Source organism: Morone saxatilis, unplaced genomic scaffold, assembly GCF_004916995.1.
Source record: "Morone saxatilis isolate NCDOM2014 unplaced genomic scaffold, NCSU_SB_2.0 Contig23, whole genome shotgun sequence".
NCBI lineage: Eukaryota > Metazoa > Chordata > Actinopteri > Moronidae > Morone > Morone saxatilis.
In genome coordinates, this window is record NW_023339796.1 from 5694946 (window position 1) to 5712268 (window position 17323).

Here is a 17323-nt window from a genome sequence, read left to right on the forward strand (position 1 = left end):
CTGATGTTAAAGTTCATGAGAAGAGAACACAATATGCTAAGTGAACAACAATTAAAATTGTTTCATTTTCAACTGCATCCAAGGATGTTAGACAGTTGGGTTGGGTGATAATCTCCATCCGGCCATCGTCAGTCCAACAACCGCTGATTGCCGATATATTCGCACATGCATGCCCCAGCAAATTAACAAAATAAAAGGAGACAAATCACATCAAATAAAAAAATAAAACAACTGGTTATGGACTCGGCCTTTATTCATCCAATCGCTCAACCCTTGTACACAAAAAAACAAACAAACCAACCCTGGACCAGACCATACTTTTTAAAAGTATTAGCCACATTACAGCTAATACTAATAGCTAATTTTGTCATGAATACGACATCAGTTAGGTTATTTAAGTAAACTTCTCTCATAAACACTTGAAGGTTCTGCTAAAACCAGGTGACAGCTTTTCCTTTATATTGAACTGCAGTGAATGAGTTGCCTCCTGTAAACTCTAATCAAACCTCTAACATCATAAGAGTACCAAACAGATCAGCATTTAATAATGAATAGTATAGTATATTTAAAAGTCAGACTCATTTTACAGGTAATTGGCTCAGACAAACTATTATCAGTGTTTTGTCAACTCCATTGCTCTCTGATCACACTGCTGTTTCTCTAAGCCTCAAACTGACTTCTGTATACAGTAAACAGGGATCCCTGGTTGTGGCGGTCTGGGGTTCTGAGGAGCTTTGCACAAGATGCCGTCTAATCCGCTGTCTCCCCAGAGAGATTAGCTCTGTCACCAGGGCTGGGAATTAAACCACGACTGGTGTTGGAGATACTGACATAGACACAAAGCTAAGAGTGGACCGGGGGGAGGGGAGGTTATAAATAAATAACTAGAGTAAACCATGAATTACAGTCTGTCACCATCAAATAAAAACAATTATAGTCTTGGAGAGGATGACATTGGTTATATGAATCTGTATAGGAGGGGATTATAGGAAAAAGATGAGCAGAGGTGCAGTTTCATGTTTCAATGTTTGCAGACATTTTTGACCAAAAATTGGATTTGACAAGTTAAATATGGTAATAAGCGAATCTGTTTATCTTCCCTTGGAGGGAGAAGCAGACAGTTTGTGCCGTGACGAGATCAAACAACATGTCGAACACATTGTGTAATTTGTGCAAAGGCAAAATACTCACATGTTACATCAACCTCATCTGCATTCAGCTCATGGTGGAGTTCTTCCTCTGAGGGCACGAGCACAGAGGTCGAGTTCGGATCAGACGGGAACGTCAAAAGAGACTGTGAAGACAACAAGAAGGCAGACAGAGAACCCCTCAGAAATTCAGTTTTCCTCAATAAAGAAAGACAGATTAAAAAGTATTGATCATGAAACACACCTTAGCAGAGAACTATGCTGTAAGGGTCTTCTGAGCAGCAAAAGCAAGCTGTCTTCAACCTGTCTAAACTGAATTTAATGTGTACTGTACATTTGATTCAGTGCTTCAAGGACTTTATCATCAGAAACTCCAAAGTAAAATATATTACAGAACTGGGCACAACGCTCCGTTCACAAATCATACACAGAGCAGGAGGCACAAATCTCTGTCTGTAACTATGAACTATCTTCATGTTTTGGTGCTGTTTCTAAGTGGGCGCTCCCTTCCTGTCGTAGAGCCAGCAACTGAGTCAAGGTCCGTCCCTGCTCTGGGGCAAAACCGGTTCACCCTCACACTTTCCGTCCGTCTGGCCACGAATGATTCACACTGTCCTACTGGTCTATTTTGGCTGGCAGCGGAGCTTGTACAGTGAAGAGTTTGCTTTGTACAAAGTGAAAAAAAGTAGAAAAAGTAGAAGAAGATCAAACACACTGATGAATAATATTCTGTTCACTGACTTCTATGACTTAAATCTTCCCTCAAGTGGTAATTTGCAGCAAGTGGGTTCACACACACAAAAACAAACAGTTCACTTACTGCATAAAAAGAAGGAAAATCTAAATTTGTGTAAAAAAAAAAAAAAACATCCACAGTTTTCCATCCTACACCACAAATTATGTCAAAAAATTATTTATCAAGTGAGCAGACTTTAAGCAACCAGTTACAGTACAAGTCTTCTGGACTAAAACCGAACTTCCCCCGTTCAGCACCCTTTTATGATAATATGATGGCAGTTTACCATGTTGGTCCGACTGCAGCAGTCTTTCGAGGTCAGACCAGGTAACACTTCTTTAACACTTCAAACCTGGCACAAGCCTGAATTGAACGCTGTCACACTGACAGATCGGCAGACAGGATGTTCGTACTGTGCAAACCGATCGCAGTGTTATGATAAGCATATGCGCCTTGTTGAGGGATTTGTTCAATCTGTTACAAAACCTCACAATCAGTGCTTTTCCTTTTGACAAAAGGGATTTAAGCCAGCAAAGAAATGAAAAAAGTTAAAATGCTTAAAATAAAAGAGATATAAAACGATGGACAGGAGGATTTTGTGCTGAAACAATGAGGGAATTAAGAGATTTAACAATAACAATATTGATAATCATTAGTTTTTTAAGTCATTTATCAAACAAAAATGCAAACATTCACGGCTTCTGGCTCCTTAAATTTGGCCATTTGCTTTGATTTTCTCTGTTTTATATAATTGTGAATCCAATATATTTGTGTTTTGGACGATCAGACACATTTAATGCTACAGACTAAAGAAATCAATTCAAAGTAATATGTAAAAAAAAATGTTGGCTGCAGAATTAATGAAATGATCACAGCTGATTTGTGGTTGTCCCGTTTGACTTCCTACTGAAGTACGAGAACACTGAAATAGGTTTGCCACTCAGAGATCGGAAATAATAATATCAACTTATGCTTCCTAGAAAGGAGCCGAGCTTAAACTGATCATAAAAAACCTTTAAATAACTCGGCCAGCAATCCGTTCCTGGAAAAAAGTTTCACACTCTGCCTCTCTCCTTTCCTCTAGTGCTTGTTGATCTTTTCCCTGTCTTACGTAGCTGCAGCTGATGGCGAAAGGAAGTGCACAGACTTGATAAAAATGAATGATTTTATTAGTCTGTAAGACTAAGCTGGCGTGCAGAAGTCCCTGTTTTATCCGGGCTTTGCGTGCAATACGTAGTATTCGCTACAGGACAGATTTCACCACTGGACAGGCAGATGCTTCCCCCCAGAGCAAGCGCCATGTGTCACTGAATCTGAGCCGGGATAAGACGTCTGTCACACTGAGCTCCGGATGGGATCTAAAGCGCCCCGCTGGTGCATCATTTATCAAAAGACACAACAGAACATGCTCATTATCTGTACATCTGTACCAACTTTTTCTGATCGTAATACTGAGCAGTCGATTCCCTTCACAGAATGTAAATCACATGAAGTGTCCGTTCTCTCTGCCCCTCCACTCGCTTGCAGTGAGACTGACATTGTAACCAGATGTTGGCCCTTGATACAGGCTATTACCGTTACTGTGTGCATGAATCAGACAGTAATTATGTCATGTAATTATGTCATGTGATCATTAGAGTAAATACTTCCTCATTAGACTTTAGCTTTGACGCGATGATGGAAATGTTACGTAAGATGTCCACATAGATTACTGTTATTTTGGCCTTTTGCAGAGTCTGCTTCACATTAGAGGAGTTGGCGTACGTCTTAGCAAACCCATTTGTTCCACTGCATTGGTGTTATGCAGTACCATCAGTGCCATGATTGCGCATGTCTGTATAAACACTGGCATTATGATATATGGAAATGTCAATAGCATCTTAAAACTGCAGAGGTCCTCACTATTGAATTCACAAAGCCTCTTTTATTGCTTTTATCGGCTCGGCTGTGTGTTTGTTTATATAATTTTCTGTTTCCCTCTTGCAGCACCTGTGGATGTGGGAATAATATTTTAATATTAGTGTGAATAATTGTATATAATTGCTATGATTACATAATATTTTTGTTCTTTTACAGACTGCACTGAGGAGACGAGGAAGCAGGGAAACATTTAAAGACAAGAAATCCACGAGTCAGGTAAAAAGAGAATCTATAAATGTGATTCTGTCTCTTTTTTCTGAATTCAAAATCATACAAACATTTTATGTTTTAGGCATTAAAGTATACATTTGGTTCTATATTTTCCTAAGTGTCAACAAATTCCAGACAAAAGACCAAAACCAGCAATAAATTGATCCTCCTGACACGTATTGCCTGTGCAGCAAAAGCCTAATTGATCTTATTCCCCTGTGACATAAAAGCATCATTTTTGTCCGAAACCTTTTAAAAACACATCAATGAACCACACTGGGTGCACTGGATGACATGTTCATCCATTTCTGTGAACACACACTGTAGTTTATTTCGAGTCAATCACACATTCACTGTCCTACTAAATGTAAATTACTCCGCTGCTGAAAATAGTCCCCCACAAATGCACTATTTACTCCTGTTTGAATAATGTTTACTAAAGACTGCAGTGCCCAGCTTTTTTATCCAAAGATTGAGCCTTTTTTATATCAATTATATAGTTGTGACTCCGTTTTCTTAAGATTTACATCTTCAGTACGAATGAATGGGCTCATCATTGTTGGTTTTGATCTTTTAATGGATTTGTTGACAAAAACAAAAGTCTAAAATATGGCAAGTTTTTAATGGCAGTATCCTGATCCCTATCACTCTGCTAGGAGGACAGTGCGGACCTCAGGTGCCAGCTCCAGTTTTCCAAGGAGGAGTCCAGCCTGATGAGAAAAAAGATGGCAAAGCTGGGCCGGGAGAAGGACGAACTGGAGCAGGAGCTGCAGAAGTACAAGTCAGTTTACGGGGATGTGGACAGTCCTCTTCCCCTGGCCGAGTGCTCTGGTGGTGGTCCTCACACCACTCGAGAGGCTGAACTGCGATTACGTCTGAAGCTGGTGGAGGAGGAGGCTAACATCCTGGGCAGAAAGATTGTGGAGCTGGAAGTGGAGAACCGCAGCCTGCGGGCAGAAAATGAAGACATCCGCTGTCAGTATGAAAGAGATTGCTTTGGGCGGGAACCCTTCTCCAGCATGCCCTCGTCGCCATATGGCGGTGATGCGCTTGAGTCGGCAAGTGAGCTACGTCGCCATCTACAATTTGTGGAAGAGGAGGCCGAGCTGCTGCGCCGCTCCATCTCAGAGATTGAGGACCACAACAGGCAGCTGACATCTGAACTCAATCGCTTCAAGTTCGGCCCCAGCAGCGGCTCTGGGCCTGTCGGCGAGGAGGGCAGTGAGGGAGGGTTATTTAAACCTGGTAACGGAGGGAACGGTAATGGTTCCAGCGGCGGGATGATGATGGAGGAGCTTAAATCAGCCAGAATGCAGATCAATGAGCTGAGTGGGAAAGTGATGAAGCTGCAGTATGAGAACCGAGTCCTCATGTCCAACGTCCAGCGCTGCGACCTGGCTGCACACCTGGGCCTGCGAACCGGCAGCCCTCGAGACAGCGACGCAGAGAGTGACACAGGCCGTCGAGAAGCCGCTGAGGACGAGGAGGCAGGGCGACTTCTTCTCCTCCACCCCAAGAGGGAGGGCCCCATTGGGGGCGAGAGTGACTCTGAAGACCTGTTTGAGAAAACGACAACCACCTCAGGGTTCGGAAGCATCAAACCCTCAGACGGCAGCGAGCTCAGTGCCACTGATCTGGCCAACCGCAGGAGGGAAGAACGGGAGTCATTCACCAACGTGAAACGTGAGGCAGAGAGGCTCGGGAAGACGGTGGACCGTCTGATCACGGACACCGACAGTCTGATCTTTGAGGGCAGGTTGCTGGTGACGACAGGAGAGAGCCTGGAAGGAGGGACGGCGTCTGGAAACAAACCAGACACGCAAGTCCTGGACACCATCAACACTCGCATGAAGGCTTTCCGCACCGAGCTGCACATCTTCATGGAGAAGTTGGACCACGTAGGGGAAGGGCTGAGAGAAAGGACAGACGATCTGTCACCCATGCCAAACCTCACAGAGTCCAGCAGCTTCCTGTCCACAGTCACCTCCATGTCCCGTGACTCTCCCATTGGCACCTTTGGTAGAGACCTGGTGACAGACTTCCAGGTAAGTTTAATGGATAGACGTCCTGTGACCTTCCCTACTGTTCTTAAGGTGACCTCTCTCTGTACATGTAGATGTTTTCTTTCTGTGGCTGCTTTGTTCTTTTGCAAAAAAAGAGAAATATTAGTAGTAACGTAGAAGGTCTGTCAGCCAATACTTAAGATTTTTTAAGATTTTTAACAAAATGTTCTTTTACAATCTTGCATAAGAACGCTGATTTGCCTCAAAAGCTTCTCACCTGGTTGTCCGGAGGACACCATATCCCAGGAGAGAAAGGCTGAAGACAATATCACACCAGATGGCTTCATTGCTTTAAAACAGCAGTAGGCAAACAACCCACTGGTGTATTTGTAAATGTAAGAAATTTATTTAGGTTTAATTTAAATGGCCCTAAGTGTGCAGTCATTAGTGGACCATTTGAGGCCAAAATAAACTAAACGAGATCTCGAGTCAGCACTGTGCTCGAAAAATCAGCTCTAATTAAATACAGTGGCAGCGCCGTACATCTCTAGCAGAACACATACAGTCCACAGCCACACCTGTCAGTGGGAACCTCATTAAATTGTAGGCAAACATAGCTTTAAGGATCGGTTGGGATTTTTTCAAGTCTACCTTAATACAATGTTCACCTGCCCGTTTGTACATTGAGAGATTTATGGGTCACTGTAGTCCTTCCTCCTCTCCATAGGAAGAAGTGCGACTCCATGACATTGGGGAGAACATCCACAGTCCTCGCTCAGTGCAAAAATTTACTCTTAAAGGGGAAGTGCGCCAACATTACGCATGCAGGTGGTGGAGAGTACAACTGCATATGTGAAAAAAGTTGTATAAAGCAGGCAGAGAGAGCCGCATGATGTCTGATAAATTGCCTCAAGTGATGTGAGACAGCGTCGGTCGGAGCTCGAAGACTCCAAGTTAGAAAATGATGAAACTCTGGAGGCGTGAAGGTAGAAAGAAGTGAGTTTACCAGACTTCTGTAGCCTGGCTCCTCGTCTGCTCAAGGCTAGTGGCTCGAGGTTACATTAGCTGCTCCTTGCATAACAAAACCAAGGCTCTGACTAAACTGTCAGCGCTTTGTGGGTAACGTAGGCATCAGACTTTTGACAGGGAAGAAGAATGCATGGATAAAAAAGACAATTTCTCTGGTTCTGCTGCATCAGTTTTGATCCTTTATAGTCCAGCAATGTTAGTGGAGTGCAAGCTAAATCAGGGGACTACTCTTTTACTCAAATAGAAGTACAGATACTTGTGTAAAAAAAGACTCAAGTAAGAGTACAGGCTCTGAAATGTACTCTCTTGGTTTCTCTGAAGGATATTTCTACCAGCTGTTTCTGTGCAAAGCTAACTGAAACTTCAGTCTCCCTCTCTTATCTGTTTTGTCTGTCATGCATGATCTCGATGTTGAGAAGTAGCACAGTGATGCAAAAAATTAATAATAACCCTTCCTTCCTTGCTGAGTTGTGGTGGAGGGATATGTCACCAACTTAATTCAGCTGACTCAGACCAGCTGAAGGCACACATTAAGTTGGGTTAAACTTTGTATGTATTTTTGCACAGAGCGAGGACTGTGGGCTCTTTTTTACAGTGGAGAAACGCTACAGCAGGTGGGGAGTTGTGGGGACTCATCAGATGGTTACACAGGTCGTCCTAAGGCGAGTTCAGGGAGGACAAACCTCCCGCGGAGCACGATTAGCAAATGTCGCTTGATCTTGATTTTCCGTATAAATACAGACCATGTCTCACGATGCTTTTGAGTTTTGTGTCTCAAGCAGGAGGTGTCAGAAGGGTTACCATGGGACCTCTTTTTGATCCTTCAGTGTTGGCTTTTCCCAATCATTATGAGCCAGAGCGTTGGATTGGACCCCGCCCCACTTTACAGGGAGAGTGAGCTGGGGTTAGATAGACTTGAAAAAATCCAAACCTATGATATTAAAGCCTCACGTTCAGTGCCAGCACAGGGTGACGTAGCAGGCCCCTCCACTCCAACACGAGCCACCCAGCTCTACCACACTGGCACCACCGCCACCCTTTTCCCCTGACCCACCGCCACCACCATCGCTTCCTGCCGCTGCCACATTCACATCTGCATCTCCATGCACATCCTCATAGCCAGCAGCCCTGCCTGCCTGCTTCTCCCTGCACTCACTGTCTGCAGCTGTCCTGCTTCCAGTCAGCCAAGGTGCTTAGGAGGGTGCTTGAGAGGTTGCTTGGTATGATTGGAGTAAGTACTAAAGGAAAGTTATGGCAGCTTCTTCCATTTGGCTCAATTCAAAAGCTTTTCCTCATATAGCGTTAACTGTTGCATGATGACAAAGTTTAGGAAATATTTCTCTCTTTATAACTTTACTACATCATGCTATCATTTGTATGACTCATTATAACACATAAATGGTGTAGCTATTATGTTTGCACAAGTTATCATCACACACACAGACACACGTGGGATTGGTTACTCCATGGTGTTGCCAAGGAGACGAACCATAAAAATGTGTGTGCACTGTCTAAAATAACCTGTTGAATAAAAAAAAAAAAGAGTTGCATGCCGCTGTGTGAGCTGCCTGTGGAAGAACCTCGCTGGCTGGCATCCCGCTTTCTGTTCTTGTTTTATTGCAGCTCAGTCAACATGTCAACATACTGTGTACTCTTCCAAAGCTGGTTCATTATCTCTGTGCTGCATGATCAGGCAGACATCTTGAATGTCCTTTCTAATCAGCCAGACTGTCGTATGGAGTAAAACAAACAGCTCTTCAAACATGTCTCACTTCAAGAACCCAATGTGCTTTGTAGAGATAATAGACTGAAGCTGCCTTCATACTCATTTTATCCAGTGACTTGTTTCTGCTTTGCTCCTCTGCCTGTAGGACTCACTGATTAGTCTGGGTGAAGCTGGGTGGTTTAGTCAAAGCTAACCACTGTACTAAAAACTCACACCTGTTCAAAGCAATAAGGCCTTCGTCCTTTAAGAGTTGTTTAAGATGAAAAGTTGTAGAATCGTGGAGTTTTAAATATAATAGACTACAGAGCAAAAAACTGCAGCAGCAAAAGGGTCGGGTATACAGTGAAGGTATATAAATAATATATTTTTTTTAAATGAAGATATGTCCAGAAACGCATTCACCAGAGAAAAGAAAAGATGTTTTCTCACAGTTATTACTTCAATAATTGTATTATGTTTATCTTGTTATAACTTTGATCTCATAATTATAGTTAGTATGACTTTCGTAGATCAGATTTTAAGATAAAGTATCCAGCACACTGTTTCAGTACTTTCAGACCATCAAATAAAGTTAGGATTATGAGATCTTGTGATTTGCGAGATGTTTATCTTGTAATTTGTGATAGGTATTCATCTTCGCAGTTATCTTTATTTTCATTATTTTATTATTATATTAACAACATTTTGATCCTCTGACCATCAGGTCAAATTCAAAGGTCTCTTTAATTATAAATAAGAGGTTTTTAAGAGATAATTATGAGATAAAAGTGTTGTAAATACGAGATAATAGTTTCTAATCATTTTGAGAAGAGTCAGAATTATGACAATATGCGTCCAGTTTTTCTTCCTTTGGTGAATGCTGTAGATACTCATTCGTCATGATAAATAAATAAAGTTCTTGCTAGCTCACTTACAAAAATAAAATGTGGACACTGCTACGAAAACGGGGGGCAACTAGCATGGCGCTTGTCTTTAAGCTCGACTGAAGCTTCAGATGCCTCCAGTGTATTTAAATGCTGTAATGTCTGAAAACAGTGTGCTTCATACAGGCTCAAGATGCAACTTTCCTTAGTTGACTGCTTCCACAACGCACACGGCTGTGCACCGGCATGTGTTGAAAACCTTTTAGCGTGCTAGCTCTCGCTCTGCAGTTTGCCGTGGTATCTCTCAGCTGTTGGTTTGGACTCATGTATCCCTCATTGCATGCGCTTCATAACAAGTGTTTTGCATTCTTTTCCCCCCCAAATCCCTCTCTTTGTTCCTCTTTGTGTTCCCGCCAGATGTTTCAGCCCATGATTTTGTTCATCCTCATCCTCGTTCTCTTCTCATCTCTCTCATACGCCGTCATCTTTAAGTTGGTCTTTCTCTTTGCGCTTTTCTTCGTACTCTAGTCCGTTTGTTCTTCTCCACACCGTGTAGTCTGTTAGTTAATTTCCCCCTCTGCTTATATTCTTTACCCATTTTCTGTATGGTTTTTTTTTATTGTTTTTTTTCCCCCACCTGCTTTCTTTCCTCGTCCCCTCACCCCGTTTGTTGTCCTCTGTCTGTTTTGTCCACAATCCACCTCACACATCTCCCCCCCAAAAACCACCCACCTCCACTACCTGCACCCCTGTTCCCTGCACCTGTCACCCCCCTAACCCCTTACACCCACACCGTCCTCACCCCCCTTCCTTCCCCTTCCCTCTTACCCCACGTCACTCACAGTCCGGTCAGAGGGATGAGCTGGAGTGGCGTCTAGGACAGGAGCGAGGCGTGGAGCCCCAGAGCCAGAGCCAGGGTGGGGGCCAGGCCCAGAGCAGGGGAGCCACGGGACTCACTAGGTACCACAGGCCCCTGGCTTTAAGAGCAGAGGTCAGTGCCTCCTCCCTCCTCCATCTCCCTTCCACCTGTGGGACTGAGTTGACACTGGCTCCACCATGAGCCCCGTTCACAGGGCCTTCTGTTGACCTAGACTCTATTTTCTAATAATTTAAATTGATTCAAAGGCAAATCTGTTTTTCTTCTTATATAAAGTGACTAGTCTTTTCTTTTCCCATGGTGAGCTGTTGAGAAATACAGCTCTGTAGACGCTTTTAATTTGGAAGAATTTAGATAAAAGACATTCAGGTATATATATGAAAAAATATATAAAATCTGAGAAATAGAGTAAATGTTAAATACAGAATGAGGGTCATGAACACTGAACACGTTTTAGGGGCTTCTGGGGGTTGTTTTTTGAATGTGTGTTGGCCTGAGAATCAATGCAAGAAAGACTTAACTTGCCCTATAGTGAAGATATTGATAACATCTACAGGTACAAGTCATAGTGTGTCAACTTTATTTACTGTACTTCCATATATATCCATTTAAAGTCAATCCTCTTCTCACATCTCAACCAAAATATAATAAAAATATAATAATAATAATAATAATAATAATAATAAAGTGTTTCCGAGCAGACTGTATCATAAATTCGGCTGATTTTGAATCTTGGAGGATCAAAGAGTTTGTTCTGATCAGAATGCCACTCAGTCCAGCATGTCTAGTGCGACTCCAGCCACAGTCACTTTTTGATGCTGAACACGATTTCACTTCATTCACTCGCTCACAACTTTCACACTAAATATCCACTCCTACAGCCACTGATCTTTATTTTATTTTCACTCTTTTTGGTTTAACATTTTCTTTTTAAATTTGTCCCATGTGCCCCTGGACATTTTGTGATTGATTTACTCCTTTTTTGAAGAAACCAGTAGAAAGTAGATCTCACAGTGCTCCAAAGAGGAGTTTGTATCTGCTGGTAGGCAGTTTGTCGCCCTTTAAAACAGTGTGAGGCAGCAGCCACGCTCAGCTACAGTATATTGACCTGTTAGGCATATGTATGCACTAAGTGTCTGCACACAGTGCACTCTGTAGTGATGCCCTCTGGCACCGGTTCATCACCACCGGCTGCACTGTCATGCCTCGACTCAGCAAAATTAAATGTATGTTAAAAAAAAGCTTACACAAAAGTGTCACAATACACGTTAAAACGACACACATGGAACAGATCTAAGAGCGCAGTCAGGGAGGAACTAACCTTGCTGCCGCACACATCAGCTCAGATCTGTTAAATCCTTCAGTGACTCGGCTGTTTAATAAACCAGCTGTGTAATCGCAGGGCGCTCATAATCGCTGCCTCATGGTTGTGTTCATAGAGAAATTGCTATCTGTTATGTAATGCAGAGTACTGGCAGCGGTGATGTGACACATCACTATTACAGTTACAGTTATAGCACATTCGCGTGGATTTCTTTGTGTCCCTGTGCTTTTCTGCCAAAGTTTAATCTGGGAGGTGAAATGAATGAATGGGAAAGCAGCTTGGATATGGCAGGATTAGCACTGCTCTGTAGGGCTGTGTGATTTGCATTTGACATTGGGCTGACAGGGAGGGGATTCAGGGTCAGCACACACTGAACAGCTCAACTTACGGTCGGAGGGAGCAGTCGCACGCAGGATAGAAGAAAGAAGTTATAAACCACTGCAGTTCCCAAATTTAGTCTACACTTTGAGGACAGACAGACAGGGAGGTCTTGTCAGACGAGTTGAAGAAGAATCATTACATTCAAAACCATAAACATAAGCATCTCATCTCCTTATGAGCAATTATTTACCTGTAGTAAACAAATCAAACCTCACATGCTTTCAGTTCCTATTGCAATTGCTGTATTTGGCACTTAAGAGTTGCTTTTTTTAATATTATCTTTCAAAGGGCAGCTAATATCATTTCAATGATGTTTAGTTTTATTTTGGTGATAGAAACCATGATTTAGACGCAGCTCTTTCGCTGATAATACAGTGACAGTATTATTTTTGCCCCTCTCAGTTTGTTGGATAACTTAAAAAAGGAAGTCAAGTTAGAAATAGTTTGACATTTTGGGAAATACACTTATTCTCTTTCTTGCCAACAGTTAGGTGAGAAGATCGATATCTCTATATATAAAGTGACAGCCAGCAGCTGGTTAGCTTAGCTTAGCATAAAGACTGGAAACAGGGGGAAACCGCTAGCTTAGCTCTGTCAACAGGTACATCCAGCACCTCTAAAGCTCACTCATTAACACATTAACACACGACTATTTCTTCCTGGAGTCTCTACAGTCTGTCTTGATGTCAAGACTCCAGGAAGTAGTTTTTAGACATTTTAAAGGTGCTGGTCGGCAGATTATCTGTTGCCTTTGGATAGAGCCTAGCTAGCTGTTTTTCCCTGTTTCCAGTCTTTACACTAAGCTAAGCTAATTAGCTGCAGGCTCCACTCCAGAGTGCAATCAGTCCTCTCATCTAAGTTTCCCAAAATATCAAACTATTCTTTAAATATTTATGTAGTGTTGTTTGAGGTTTGATCAAAAAGCTTTGATTTTGCTAGAAATATGTAGTGAAGTTCAAAATGTGCTGCATTCAATTATAATAATTTCCTGAGACGTTGCAGAAGAAGATATATTGGGTTTCTACTTTTGTGAGAAAGTCAGATCTCATTTGAGGGTTTTCAGTGCTCAGTGAATTTTAGTTCTGCAGTGGAAAATTAAAGAGAACAAATATAATCAAGTGTAATCATATCACACACAAATCCCTGCGATTTTGTCGATCAAATATAGCTTTTACAGAGAAACAAACAGAAAGATAGTGAGATATCAATATATGATGTAATTTAACCAAAGTTTGTAAAGTAACTGTGTACTGTGGTGTTGTGGGTTCAGCTCCGGGACACGCCTGCGTCTGACATCCAGTTTCGTCTGGATCATGAACGAAGGCTGCGAGCGGCAACAGAGGAACGGGAGGCTGTGGTTTCTCTGCCTCAGGTAAAATAAGACAGTCAGTCACGCTTCCATGTTTGAATCCCTTTAGAGCGTAAGAACACCGGTATCACACTTCACTCGTTCTGCAATCTTTGCTGAAGTTTGAACATGATTTAAATTAAGTGTCACCAGAGGAGAGGGAAGAAAGTTTTTGCTTTTTTTATTCTTCAAACATGCCAACCTGACTTAATTCATGTAAACGTGACTTTTAAAATATCATCAACTTGACTTTGTAGTAGAAGTATTGGCCTATGTTTTAAAATATAAGCTTTTTGTCATTTTAAACACACAAAAACATACAGCAACATTCAGAGCATGAAACTATTAGTAAGTAAAGAAATTAAACAACATACCTTTGACTTTTGTATAGTCGGTCAAACAAAAGATGCCATTTGAATCTCAACTTCTCTTTGGGAAATTGTAATGGGCATTAAGTACTACTTTTTGGACAAAATTACTATAAAATCTATATATTTTTTAAATGATTACAGATAACTATCTGGTAAATACCTCTCTCACCAGTAGAACTTACTAAAAACTGTGTGAGATTACATATCCATAACCTGACCAGATGGTTTGTTACACAGAGCCATCTGGTAGAGTCGTCATTGGAAACTATCTGTCTATCATCGTCTATCACTGGCGAACTTTAACCAATCAGATCAATGAACCATATAACGTAGTAAAACTGGTACTAAAGTCAGTCGGGAGAGGAGCGAAAACATCTTTTATATCGAGAAAAGACTTCTTTGCCTGTCGTTGCTCTTCTTTCAGTAAAGAAATACTCTCCACTTCTTATATAATTGATGCTAGAAGCATCTACACTAACCTCTTTAGCAGCCCCCAGGATTCAACGAATAGGTTGACGTATACTCACGTCACTTATTTATTAAACTCATGAATTATAAATTTTATGGACTATGTAACTTGATCCTTTCCCCCCGAAGCAGGACGATGAGCGTTTGCGTCTGGAGGCCCAGCGTGGAGGTCTGGAGCTGCAGGGTCTTCAGAGTCATGAGGTGCCCTGGACTCAGGAGAGATCCATGCTGCAACAAGAGGTCCGCCTCTTCAGACGCAACACCATTATCTTCTACATGAAGCTCAGGTGGATCCTTATGCACTGGAGGCTTGGCCTCAAGGACGACTCCAGAGAGGAGACGGGGCACCCGGAGGTGAGTCAGGAGTTTGGGTGTAGAAGTTGGGTAGCATGGGACGGTCACAAAGGCACTAAAGCATATCAGGTTGCAGTTTGAGTCATTAGGAAAGAGATGAAACAACATTCTGAATCACTTTCAGTCCTGAACCACTTTGAGGTGCGAACTTCCCACCAGGCTGCAGGTACTTCAGCAGGACTGATTGATAGGCTGTTAATTGGTTGCCCGGCTGATCGAGTGACTCCATTTGCTGCGGAGCTTGTTTATTCAGCGGTCGATGCTTCACTATTTCTCGCTATCTTCTCTGGCTCCTGGTTGATTAAACTCCTAATTTGTGAGATTCATGTTTTGCTGGGAATGTTCACATGATGAGTGGAGACTACGGAGCAGTTTGACCAAGTCTTTTCCCTCTGAATGTTCTGCTGATGGAGTTTGAGGTCCTGTAATTTCTGCTCACACTGTCCACCCAGTTCCTCATGTTTATACTAAAAAACTCCTTCTGTGCTTGTTGTGTAATATTTTTCTTCTATCGAGATATTGGCACTTTTTGATATAATTCTATATTACTAAATTAATTTCTCTTGATTCTGTCCTGACTCATCATCTTATTCATGCAGCATCTTGTTGTGAAACCTAATTTGTGCCTGCAGATGGTGCAGCCGTAAGGAGCCCATGTGTACCTCGCTGGATGTTTACCACATGTCCTTGACTTGACATTGAATCCCAGCAGAACATTTTCTCAAGTCTGGGTTTATTTTTAAAGCCCCTAATCACGGCTACAGTTTCAGTGCCTCTCAATTTTTATAAACCAGGTGGAAACAAGAAAGAATGGCCCACTTCCAATGTCCTCCCTTATGGACACTCGTTCCTGATTAGTCTGCAAGGGTTCAGACCCGCAGTGTAATGGACGTTCTTGTAGACTTTCTGAAACTTTTCTTCACACTTGGCAGACTTTCTTTGAGTTATTACCATATTGTTCGGATGTTAAATGCAATGGCAGAGAAAATCATAAAAAAAAAAACTCCATCTTTGTTTATAAAGGGGGGTCTAATGAGAGCAGTTCACTCTCCTTTGCTTTGTGTACACTGGACTGTTAAAGTGACAAAAAACAACAACAATTACATGACATTAAAACTTGTACAGCTGCAAATAAAAGATAAGGATTAAATGGGGAAATGGTTATAGAAACAAACAGCGTTAAAGAACCAGTGTGTAAGATTTAGATTTACTACAGTGGCAGCAAAACTTGTGAAAAATGCGAAAGACCCTATTGTAGAGCCAGTGTTCAGTTTGTCCGTTCTAGGCTACTGTAGAAACATGGTGGACTCCAGAGGACACGCTCCCTCTGTAGATAAAAACAACTTATTCTAATGTAACAATAACACAACGATTGTTATTTTCAGGTGATTATACACTAACGAAAACATACCCAAGAATATTATGAGGAATAGGGTTCATTCTTTCACAATATTACATTGAAGACACATAACTCTAGATTCTATTATTTCTCACACATAAATATATATATTTATATCTTTTTTATTATTACTTATGTTAGGTATGAACTGTGCAAAACAATACATCTCTTTGTAAAAGTGAGTCTATGTTTTGTCTGTTATCTTCTTACCTTTTTAAATTTCTGATTTAGAGAAGCCAAAAACTCCACGCCTCTGATTTTAATTTCACATGGTGGTCGCAGGTGAAGACCTGCGACCACCATGTGATATGATACAGCTACTGACATGACGTGATGCAGGATGTCGAACAAGCAAATTCAAAAGTGCTATAAAGAGTATCACAATTAATTTTCATTACACCGATTTGAATCTTAACATATTTGTCTCGATTCTTCCAAATAAATCCTCCTAAATGTTACACACTGGACACTGGACACTGGACACACTGGAGAAATATATCAAACTGGGCCTTTTTTTCACCAAGATTTGTTTTGGGAATCTCCGAGATGAGACACTCCTTAGCTCTAGTAAATCAGTGAGTTTGGCTGAACTATAGAAGAGATTCAAGATATATTGGCTGTTTTCCTAGAAGGGCATCATAAATTTATACTAAGGAGTGAAGATCTACTCTTACTGATCAAGAGGGCCAACCAACCTTCCTGTACAACAGTTGTATCTCACAAGCACATAGCACATGTCTAGCTCTTTATTATATGAAGGCATGATCATGTTCGTGACGTCATTTTAAGTGTGTTAGTGTTCAGTGCTTAAGCATTGATTTCATTCATGGACTTTTCCCATAATTCCCTTTTCTGCAGACCTTTACCTTGTGTCAAATATCGGTGGCGTACTAGTTTCTCTTTAAAGGCATAAAATGAGCCACTTACTTAGTATCCAGTTACAAAACAACACTTTTTGCATCAAGACCTAATTAAATACATCCATACAGAGGTATAAATGTGAGAGCTTGTTTGTGTGCATTAGATAGTGATGGTAAAAGACTCATGCAGGGTGTTTCTCTTCCTTTTACCCGTTGCATGCTGGGAAAGGCTCAGCGACTGTGAGCCTGAAACAGAATTTGTTGGAACAGAAAAAAAAATGAATTAAAACTCAGGCGGCTTTTCAT

At 41.6% G+C, this 17323-nt stretch overlaps 1 protein-coding gene across 5 annotated transcripts in view; it reads left to right on the forward strand.

Moving 5' to 3' along the window:
- The window catches only part of LOC118334630 (microtubule cross-linking factor 1), a 65408-nt gene that overhangs the window by 30744 nt on the left and 17341 nt on the right, over positions 1-17323 (forward strand). For 2 of the 5 annotated variants that reach the window (XM_035670615.1, XM_035670617.1), the window contains exons 4-8: positions 3961-4020; positions 4671-6059; positions 10480-10626; positions 13488-13589; positions 14534-14758. In XM_035670615.1, the coding sequence (XP_035526508.1) occupies positions 3961-4020; positions 4671-6059; positions 10480-10626; positions 13488-13589; positions 14534-14758 (1923 nt within the window). The remainder of the gene's footprint in view (positions 1-3960; positions 4021-4670; positions 6060-10479; positions 10627-13487; positions 13590-14533; positions 14759-17323) is intronic. The other 3 variants (XM_035670616.1, XM_035670619.1, XM_035670618.1) reach the window with 3 other exon arrangements.